The sequence below is a fragment of the Arachis ipaensis genome, chromosome B7, assembly GCF_059453495.1.
Source record: "Arachis ipaensis isolate K30076 ecotype BB chromosome B7, ASM5945349v1, whole genome shotgun sequence".
NCBI lineage: Eukaryota > Viridiplantae > Streptophyta > Magnoliopsida > Fabales > Fabaceae > Arachis > Arachis ipaensis.
In genome coordinates, this window is record NC_142442.1 from 94,668,575 (window position 1) to 94,678,884 (window position 10,310).

The 10,310-nt window shown below is 34.7% G+C and overlaps 1 protein-coding gene across 1 annotated transcript; it reads left to right on the forward strand.

The window, feature by feature from the left end:
- The first annotated feature begins 4,054 nt into the window (after window positions 1-4,054).
- LOC107607394 (uncharacterized) lies at window positions 4,055-7,018 on the forward strand. Its single transcript, XM_088492900.1, has 4 exons — window positions 4,055-4,455; window positions 5,192-5,233; window positions 6,731-6,803; window positions 6,881-7,018. The coding sequence occupies exons 1-4, from the start codon at window positions 4,055-4,057 to the stop codon at window positions 7,016-7,018; spliced, it is 654 nt and encodes a 217-aa protein (XP_088349026.1).
- Window positions 7,019-10,310: the final 3,292 nt, after the last annotated feature.

Sequence of the window (10,310 nt, forward strand, 5' to 3'; positions counted from 1 at the left end):
ATTCCAACCCGATTACTCTCAAGAACCACCACCTCCATATATACCATGTCCATATCCATCAACCCAAGAGCCATATGATCCTAATCATGTTATTCAAGCTGGACAAGAGTCAAGGGATCGTCTCAAGGAAGCAATAGATCAACTTCAAGCAACCATCCATCAAAAGTTTGGCCCAAAAGACTCATGCAATGAACAAAGCATTCCCACGGATGAGTGTGTTGAGCAACAAGTGAAAAAGATGGAGAGTGTTGAACCGCCACATAATGATCTCTCCATTTCATCACCACCCTCCATGGTAGAGCACCCACATCCATCAATCCAAGAGCAAGATGATCCCAATTATGCTAGTGACATGGAACAAGAGAGAAGGGATCTTCTTAGGGACGAAATGGATCTCATACTTCACAAGAAGCTAGAGGAGGCCCTAAAGCTGAAGGTAGGAGAGACCCTTGAAGATGAAGGAATAGTTGAAAGGAGTTGTTATGGAAAGAAAATCATCAAGGATGAGTACAATTTTATACTAAAACAACTGGACAAAGTAGTAATTATTGAAGAAGAAGAAGTGGTTGAAGACTTGGGAGATGCAGAACCTCCATGGGAAAGTCCATTCATATAACCTCCTTCCAAGATGTTTGAATTTGATGTTGAAGAGGGTGTACAACCTCCAAGGCATATCATGGCTAAAGACTTTGAAGAGGTTGATCAAGAGATGGAGATTAAAGAAGAAGAAGCACAACCTCCCATGCCCTTGGTGAGTGATGAAGAAGAGATTGAATTAGAAGAAAGCTACCAAGAGGAAGAGGTTGAAATTGAAGAAGCTTGCAAAGAGGTGGAAGTTGTCAAGGAAGAGCTCAAGGGAATGGAGCTGGAAATCACCTTGCCAAAGTTGATGGAGACCTCTCCCCCAAAGCCATCACCATCCATTTCTTTATTCAAGTGGGTAAATCTTTCATCTCTAAGCTTAATTATCCCCCTCGAATATGCTTCGCTTGAGACAGATGGGCAACTTAGAGCTCTTTGTGGCTATAAGAGCAAGTGGGAGATGGTTAGTGGTAAGAGTTGTCATGCAAGGTTCAATATGGTTGCATGATCCAAATTGAAGTACAAGGTTTGGTATAATTCTCAATTGAATGGGTCTATGAGGCTGTTTAGATGTATCCGTGAGAATTCCGATTGCTCACCACCCAAGCGGAAAAATGATGATCAACAAGAAGACGGATGCAAAAGCAAGGTTTGGGACCCTGGAATTCATTCTAACAATCAACACTCCTGAAGCCATGTCACTTGCTTTAACTTGCTCAAAGGCTTATTGTGCCTAGTTTGGGATCCCGGAGGCTATTGGAATTACAAACATTGGTGGGAATTTCTGGATGAGTTCAAGCACAAGCCTCCATGACAAGGAGCTCACCAAATGTCCAACTTAAGGACAATAACTAAAAGTGCTAGGTGGGAGACAACCCACCATGGTATGATCTTTCATTTTTATTCTTAGCTTTATTTTATTTTATTTTTATTATTGTTCATTCATAATTTCTGCATATTCATCTGCATCTGCATACTGCATAAAAAAAGGGCAACCCACGCGTGCGTGTAGGCCACTGATAAACCACTATTTTATGGTTTATCTTGTACTCAATTGAGTGGTTTTTATCTACTCTTTACCAACTTATTCAGACTATTTGCATGGTTTTACATTTGCCTTCCTAATTATGTACTTTGATTGAAAACATGCTTCTTTGGACTTATAATTTCTAATATTAATCCTCTCTTATCACCATTAGATGCCTTGATATGTGTGTTAAGTGTTTTCAGAGATTATAGGGCAGGAATGGCTTAGAGGATGGAAAGGAAGCATGCAAAATTGGAAGAAATACAAGAAGTTAGAGAAACTGCTAAATTGTCCAGCCTGACCTCTTCGCACTCAAACGGCTATAACTTTAGCTACAGAGGGGAAAGCTAACGTCCGGGGCTTCGATTTGATATATAAGATGCCATAGTTGCTCTGACGCTAGGTGACGCGACCGCGTGCTCCATGCGGCCGCGTCGCAGTGACGAAAATCAGCGTGTTTGAATTCACAACCAACGAATTCTGGGCAGTTTCTGACCTAGTTTGCGGCCTAGAAAACACAGATTAGAGGTTATAAAGTGGGGGAATGCATCCATTCAAAAAAAATGCTTTCATATTTACAATTTTAGGAGTAGATGTAGTTTTTAGAGAGAGAGGTTCTCTCCTCTCTCTTAGGATTAGGATTTAGGACTTCCCTTAGTTTTAGGAGTGACTCTCAATCCCAGGTTCAATGTTCTTTTATTTATTTTTCCAATTTAATTTATGAACATCCATGTCAGATCTAAGTTCTTTTGTTAATGCAATTTGAGGTATTTCAGTTTAATATTGCTTTCTTTTATTTACATGATTATTGCTTCCCATCTGAAGGCATTCTTATTCCAGTAGATTTACTTTTTCCCTTTTGGTTTTGGTTAAGAAATTAGTAACTCAGGAGTTATCCAATTCAACAGCATAATTGATAATTGTTATCTTGCCAATTTAGTTGAACTTCAATAATCCTAATCTTTTCTTAGGAAATAAATAGGATTCGAAGATCAAACCAATTTGTCCCTTGACTTTCCTTTGCTTTAGTAAAGGTCAACTAAGTAGAATTAAGATTCAATCTTCTTTATTATTGATAAGGATAACTAAGTCTGGACTTCTAATTTCTTATACCTTGCCAAGAGATTTTATTATTATTATTTTATTTTACTTGTCATATAACATATTCCCACCTTACTTCTAAAACCCCCGATTTACAATCTTCATAACCAATAATAAGAACATACTTCCCTGCAATTCCTTGAGAAGACGACCCGAGGTTTGAATACTCGGTTATCAATTTCAAAGGGGTTTGTTATTTGTGACAACCAAAACGTTTGTATGAAAGGACTTTTGAAGGTTTAGAAACTATACTTGCAACGAGGATTTATCTACAAATTTCTAGACCACGCAAAAGTTCTCTCATCAAAATGGCGCCGTTGCCAGGGAATTGCAAATATGGGCTTTAGCAACGCCAAAATCTGCAATGCCTTAAAACCGTTCTCTTAGATGGTTTTAGACAACGATTTTTTACAGTGTTACTGTTGAAGTTCAGTTTTCATTATTTTATAACAACAAAATAAAACCGTTCTTTTTGACTATTTTAAAGAACGGTTTTATAACCGTTACTAGAATTTGGTTTTAAGTAACTGTTTTTTAATGTTGTTTAAATAATTATACAAAAGATACGCTTAAAAACCGTTGCCAAAGTTGCTACACTTTAAAACCGTTCTCTTAGATGATTTTAGACAACGATTTTTATAGTGTTGCTGTTGAAGTTGAATTTTTCATCAAGTTATAACAATAAAATAAAACCGTTCTCTTTGACTATTTTAAAGAACGGTTTTATAACCATTACAATAATTTTTTATTAAGCAACAATTTTTTAATATTTAAATAATTATACAAATTAAAAGATACATATAAAAATAGTTCTCTATAAATATTAATTTAGTAGAATACTCGAAAATTATTGTTATAAATAAATAACAAAAATTATTTATAAAGAAAATAAATTTAAAATAAATTTATAATAAATATTATTTTTTGTTTCATTCTCACTTTTAAATTTAACATTTTTTTACTTTTAAACAAATTTTTGAGAAACTCTTTATAGAACAAAACACAGAACTTTGGTGTTTTTCCTCCTCTACTAACTCTAAGTCCCTAATTATTAAATAAATTTTTATATTTTAATTATAAAATTTAATAATTATAAAATAATAAAAATTTTAAATAATTTAATTTAAATAATTAATATATTTATAATTTAATACTTTAAAATTTATGAATAAAAAAATTAATTATATCCTAATTTTATTAAAATTAGGCACTCTTAATTCAAAAATACCCAAATCAAACTATAACCTAACCCTAATTTTTATCTAACCCTACTTCTATTTCACACACTGCCCTCAGCACTTCCCTCACCCCCCCACGTAACACACACCACATACATACACAGAGATGACAGAGAGGAAAAGAGGGAGCCTCCGTCGTGTCGCCACCGTTCAGCCCATCACCGCTGCCATGTTGCCACCGAGCCGCGGGTCACGATGGGAAGAGAGAGAGAGAGAGGCGCGCAGAGTTCAAAAGGAGAGAGAGAGGCCGAACGCGAGGCGGGAGGGAACCCTCATCGTCGCCGTTCGTGGAGTCTGTGCCAGCACTGTCGTCGCTGTAGCGGAGGAGCGTCCCTGTCTCTGCGAGCTGCCGCCATCGAAGCTTCTACTTCTGCTTTGCTGCTTCTGCTGTCACGCCGTCGTCCCTCTAGATATCGCTGCTTCTGAATCCCCTGTCACTAGTTCTCTGCTTCTGAATCCCCTATCACTGGTTCTCTGCCTCCTCATTGTTGCTCAACCTCTATTTAGGTAACTCAAATGTCTCTTATTCTGTGAGTTTAATTGATTTGGTTTCTATTTTGATTTCAAGAATTTTACAGATTAGAAGTGCAGAAGGAACCTAACCATTGCAATACTCTAACATTCTTGATCCAAATTATTTTATTTATCATCTACACTCAATATTTGTATAATGAAAAGTCCTACTGTATTGTTAAGCTTCTATTAATTTGTTAACAAAGTAGAACCCTACTGTTATAGTTAAGCTTCTACATGAATAAGCTTCTTTCAAAGAAATGGAACATGGCTCAAATATGACTTTTGATTTAGTCCCGTAACTTATTATTTAGTGTTTGTTTTCAGAAAGACAGTGTTGTGTTAGTAAGGGGTTGCTTGGATTTCTTGGACTTTTTAATATTCTTATTTTAATTCTAATTGCCCTCATACTCAATTTCACCAAACTGGAACCTTTTCATACACTTACCCTGAAGCAGCTTGGTTTGATCATTGGCAAAGGTCAGTTATTCATTATTATTAGTAGCTTGACATTGTGGTTTAGTTCTTTTACTTTCATATTCATTGCATAGGACAATAATTTGTGCATTTTTTTCCTTTGAATCTACTGCTGCTTGTGCAATCTGATGAGAATTTTTTTTAATGGTCGAATATATGGCTAAATTTTTGCATAGGACAATAATTGGTTTCCATGTTGTGTTGTAATTGAAACCGTCTAATCTAAATAAGTTTGTATTCCATGGAAGGCCAGCGTGGAAGGAAGCTTGTGCTACTCTTCAAAAGCTCTTTTCAGGTACAAGTTGCAACCTCAATTTGTTCTTTTCTTTTACAAGTAGGACAAGGTGATTTGTGTGGTACAATATTGAAGGAATCTGGGTAGGAAAGAAAGAAAGAAATAAAAATAAAAGGAAAAGAATAAAATAGAGAAAAAATGTCATTTATTAGTTGAGCAAACAAACATTCTAATGCCTTAAACATTACACTGGCTTCTACTTCCATTAACACTTTCACTGGTTTTGTTGGATGGAAATCTTCTTCTTTGTTTCCACATTCTAATGCCTTAAACGCTACACTTTAACTCCCTTTCAACCCAAAACTGCACTTATCCGTCACTTGCTCTGCCTCTTCTTCCGGTACCACAGTTTTTTCTTTCTTCTCATTGTGCTCTTCATTTTGTTCAATTTAGCTTCTTTTTCTTTTTTATTTTTCTTTCAGTTCATTTATTTTTTGAAGTGGTAATGTAGCTACTTTATCTGTGTGATAATAAAGGTGACATTGCTTGTTCCTAATAGCATTCAGTTTTAACAAATTTGTTGCTTTAGATAGTGGTGCAAATTGTTATAGGGTTCTAGGAGAGGGTAATTCAGGTATTTTTGAGTCATTGAGATGAATCAATTAATGGAGATTGTTGAATTTGATTGATTGAAGGCATGAAAAAAGAGGAGAAAAAGTTCTGTTAACAATTAACATTCATTTGTATGTTTTACAGAAATGAGTAATATTGTTTAAATTTGGGAGACTGTTATAAGCATTTCTTTCTTTTGATTACTCTTTCATTTTCTTGATTATACTCATTTAAGCAAGAGAACTTCATGATTTTTGTGGTGATTTTGTCTTCAGATCCTCTGCTGGTGAAGGCTGCCAGAGGAGAACCTGTTAGTCGGCCACCAGCAAGGATGATTTTGTCTTCATGATATATTTGAGCATTGTTTGTGTATTGACATTTGACAAATCTATTTGTGGTGTCAAATTATCTTCAAATCTTATATTTTGTTTGTGATTTTTTAGTTGGCATTGATGCTTATATTTGCAAGTTACTCCAAAACTGCTGGTTTAAGTCGATTTTGAGGAGTATAGCTATATACTTATTAACAAATACTTGAACGAATGAAACTATATAATACTACGTCTTTTCTCTTAGCTTATTATGCTATACTAGTTCAGTTCGTTGTAATTACTGTGAGGAGCATAGCTATATACTTATTATTGCTTATTATGCTATACTAATTAGTTTAGTGAGATTGTATTATTATTAGTTATTATTGATGGATCATGTGAATTAACCTCAATTTCTTTTGGGTTATTAACTCACCTGGTGTGGAACTTCTTAGTTTATGCATTTTTATTTTAACCAAGAGATTTATTCTTTCATGTAGGTAGGTTCTTTCAACCAAAGCACTCTAGCATCTCAAGCAAAGAACATGGTCTCTGCTCCCATCCTTTTCATTCTTTTTTTTCTTAATTCATAATTAAGGAAGATACTAATATACTTGAGTTTTTTCTAACTTAGCCTTTGCTTATTGGGTTCAAGTCAGAACTTTTATAGCATGAAGTATATATTGTTTTTAAATTCGCCAGACAAGGTTGGTACATAACATTGTGTTTGTCTTTTTAATGCTTATTATTCAGGTATTCTAATTTGCCAAAAATGTTTATACAGATAAAGATCAGATTTAAGATTCTTTCTAATTCTTTATGTGGAGCAGTTACCATTAAAGCCAAGAGAGTCCACTCAAGCTGGGTTACCACACCAACTTTGTTGAAGAAAAATGAAAAAATTGTCACCCTTAGGCTATAGTATTTTTGTATTTTGAAAAATGATGATGATATAAGTAAAAGTAGTTATGACCTAGACTAGTATTATGTTATTTTGCAATGATGATATATTGTGATTGTGGATCTTATAACAATTTTTATAAGTCAAATTTGTTGGTAAATGTTCAATTAGTTTTCTTTAGTAATTTGATTTAAATAGTTTAAATTATTTATTGACAATAAATTAAAAAAAAATTTAGAACTATTTTTACTCATGAGAAAACTATTGTAAATAAAGAATTATATATTATAAAAAACCGTTGTCAAAAGTCACAAAAGGCAATGGTGTTAAAACCGTTGTCAAAGACAACTAAAAAATGAGAATAGTATTAAAACCATTGCCAAAAAATGATATTATTGGCAATGCTTTAAAACCGTTGGCTTTGTGAAAAATAAAACTACAACAGTTTAAAACCGTTGCCTATCCAGTTATGGATTTAACCCGTTATGTCATGAAAGAGAACGGTTTAAAACCGTTGCTTATCGAGTAACGGTTCAAAACCGTTGTATAAAATTTTCTTTCAAAACCGTTGTCTATGCTAGTAACTTTGGCAACGGTTATTTTGTTACTGTTGCCTTAGGTAAAAAACCGTTGCCTTTGAGCATTGGCAACGGCCGCATATACCACAGGTCAAAAACCGTTGCCAAAGCATTGCCTAAAGTTTTAGGAACGGTTTCTCAATCTACGGCAACGGTTTTTGACCGTTGCGAAAACCCTTATTTGTTGTAGTGATTCAAAAAAAAGGCTTTCATATTTACAATTTTAGGAGTAGATGTAGTTTTTAGAGAGAGAGGTTCTCTCCTCTCTCTTAGGATTAGGATTTAGGACTTCTCTTAGTTTTAGGAGTGACTCTCAATCCCAGGTTCAATGTTCTTTTATTTATTTTTCCAATTTAATTTATGAACATCCATGTCAGATTTAAGTTTTTTTGTTAATGCAATTTGAGGTATTTCAGTTTAATATTGCTTTCTTTTATTTACATGATTATTGCTTCCCATCTGAAGGCATTCTTATTCCAGTAGATTTACTTTTCCCCTTTTGGTTTTGGTTAAGAAATCAGTAACACAGGAGTTATGCAATTCAACAGCATAATTGATAATTGTTATCTTGTCAATTGAGTTGAACTTCAATAATCCCAATCTTTTCTTAGGAAATAAATAGGATTCGAAGATCAAACCAATTTGTCCCTTGACTTTCCTTTGCTTTAGTAAAGGTCAACTAAGTGGAATTAAGATTCAATCTTCTTTATTATTGATAAGGATAACTAAGTCTGGACATCCAATTTCTTATACCTTGCCAAGAGATTTTATTATTATTATTTTATTTTACTTGTCATATAACATATTCTCACCTTACTTCTAAAACCCCCGATTTACAATCTTCATAACCAATAATAAGAACATACTTCCCTACAATTCCTTGAGAAGATGACCCGAGGTTTCAAAACTCGGTTATCAATTTCAAAGGGGTTTGTTACTTGTGACAACCAAAACGTTTGTATGAAAGGACTTTTGAAGGTTTAGAAACTATACTTGCAACGAGGATTTATCCGCAAATTTCTAGACCACACAAAAGTTCTCTCATCAAAATGGCGCCGTTGCCAGGAAATTGCAAACGTGTGCCTTATTATTGTTTATTGTAAATATTTGCTTTTTGCTTGTTTAATTGTTTTTATTTTTTTGCTTTTTCGTAAATTAAGAGGTTATTGGTTTTTATTTTAAATTATTTCAAAAATCAAATTTCAAAATTCAATATTTAAATTTCAATTTTCAAAATTTCAAAATTCAAAATTTCAAAAATTTAAAATTCAAAATTTCAATTTTCAGATTTCAAAATTTAATTTTCAAAATTTCAAAATTTAATTTTCAAATTTAAAAATTTAAATAACCTTTTAATTTAAATTTGTTTTTATTTTTGTTTTTAATTTTTATTTACTATCATGAGTTCTCACCCCCATCGCTACGAGTCTGGTTACAATTATGTTGCAGGAAGAAGAAATTACAATGAGAACAGGCATCAAGGTTGAAACAATCAAAGATGGGAGGAGCCACAAGGATTTGATCAACCCCCATGGCAACAACCACCTCCAATGGACTATCAACAACCACCACCATATGCCTATAAACCCTCTCCTCAACATAACTTTGGACCACCAAACTCACAAGCCCCTTTTCACCATTCACCTCTATATGACCCTAACCCTCAACCACCATACCAACCACCTTATGAGCCATATGAACCATATATAGAACCACCCCAATTCCAACCCAATTACTCACAAGAACCACCACTTCAATATTCACCATCTCCATATCCATCAATCCAAGAGCACTATGATCCTATTTATGAAAGCCGGGTGCATCAAGAGACAAAGGATCGTTTCAAGGAAACAATGGATCGATTTCAGGCAACCATTCGTCAATTGGAGCAAGCGATAAATCAATTAGCTTCCCGATGTTTGGACACTCAAGGAACCCCATGGCTTCATGTGGACAATCTAATGAAGAACGTAGCATGAAAGAGATACTAGAAACTCCAGTGAATAGTACGGAGCATGACTTTGTACTGGAACAAGTGGAGGAAGCCGGAATTATTGAAGAAGAAGAAGTGGTTGAAGACTTAGGAGATGTAGAACCTCCATGGGAAAGTCTAGTCATAGAACCCCCTTCTAAGACATTTGAAATTGATACTGAGGAGGGTGTACAACCTCCAGGACATGTCACAGTTGAAGACTTGGAAGAGGTTGACCAAGAGGAAGAGGTTGAAATTGAAGAAGCTTGCAAAGAGGTGGTAATTATCAGAGAAGAGCACAAGGGAGTGGAGCTTGCAATTTCATTAAGAATACCTCCCCCTAAGTTGCCATCATCCTTCACAACATTCAAGTGGGTAAAATTCATATCCCTTAGCTTTCTAATTCCACTTGAATATGGGCTACTGGAGACGGATGGTCAACTTAGAGCTCTTTGTAACATTAAGAGTAAGAGGAAGATGGCCAGTGGTAAGAATTGTCCTGTAAGGTTCATCATGGTTGGAAGCTTTAAGTTTAAATGCAAAGGTTGGTGTAAGGCTCAATTGAATGGGTCTAGGAAGTTGTTTGGACGCTTCGGTGAGAATTCTAAGGCTGAACCACCCGGATGGAATCATGATAATCAACTTGAAGACGGGTGTAGAAACAAGATTTGGGACCCTGGAGGTTACTGGAATCACAAACATTGGTGGAGATTCCTGGATGAGTTCAAACACAAGCCACCATAACAGGGAGCTCACCAAATGT

Coding starts and splice junctions, on each gene's coding strand:
- LOC107607394 (XM_088492900.1), top strand. CDS start 4,055: ATGACAGAGAGGAAAAGAGGGAGCCTCCGTCGTGTCGCCACCGTTCAG. Junction 5,234..6,730: donor TCTTCAAAAGCTCTTTTCAG/GTACAAGTTGCA, acceptor TTTCTAACTTAG/CCTTTGCTTATTGGGTTCAA. Junction 6,804..6,880: donor TTTTAAATTCGCCAGACAAG/GTTGGTACATAA, acceptor ATGTTTATACAG/ATAAAGATCAGATTTAAGAT.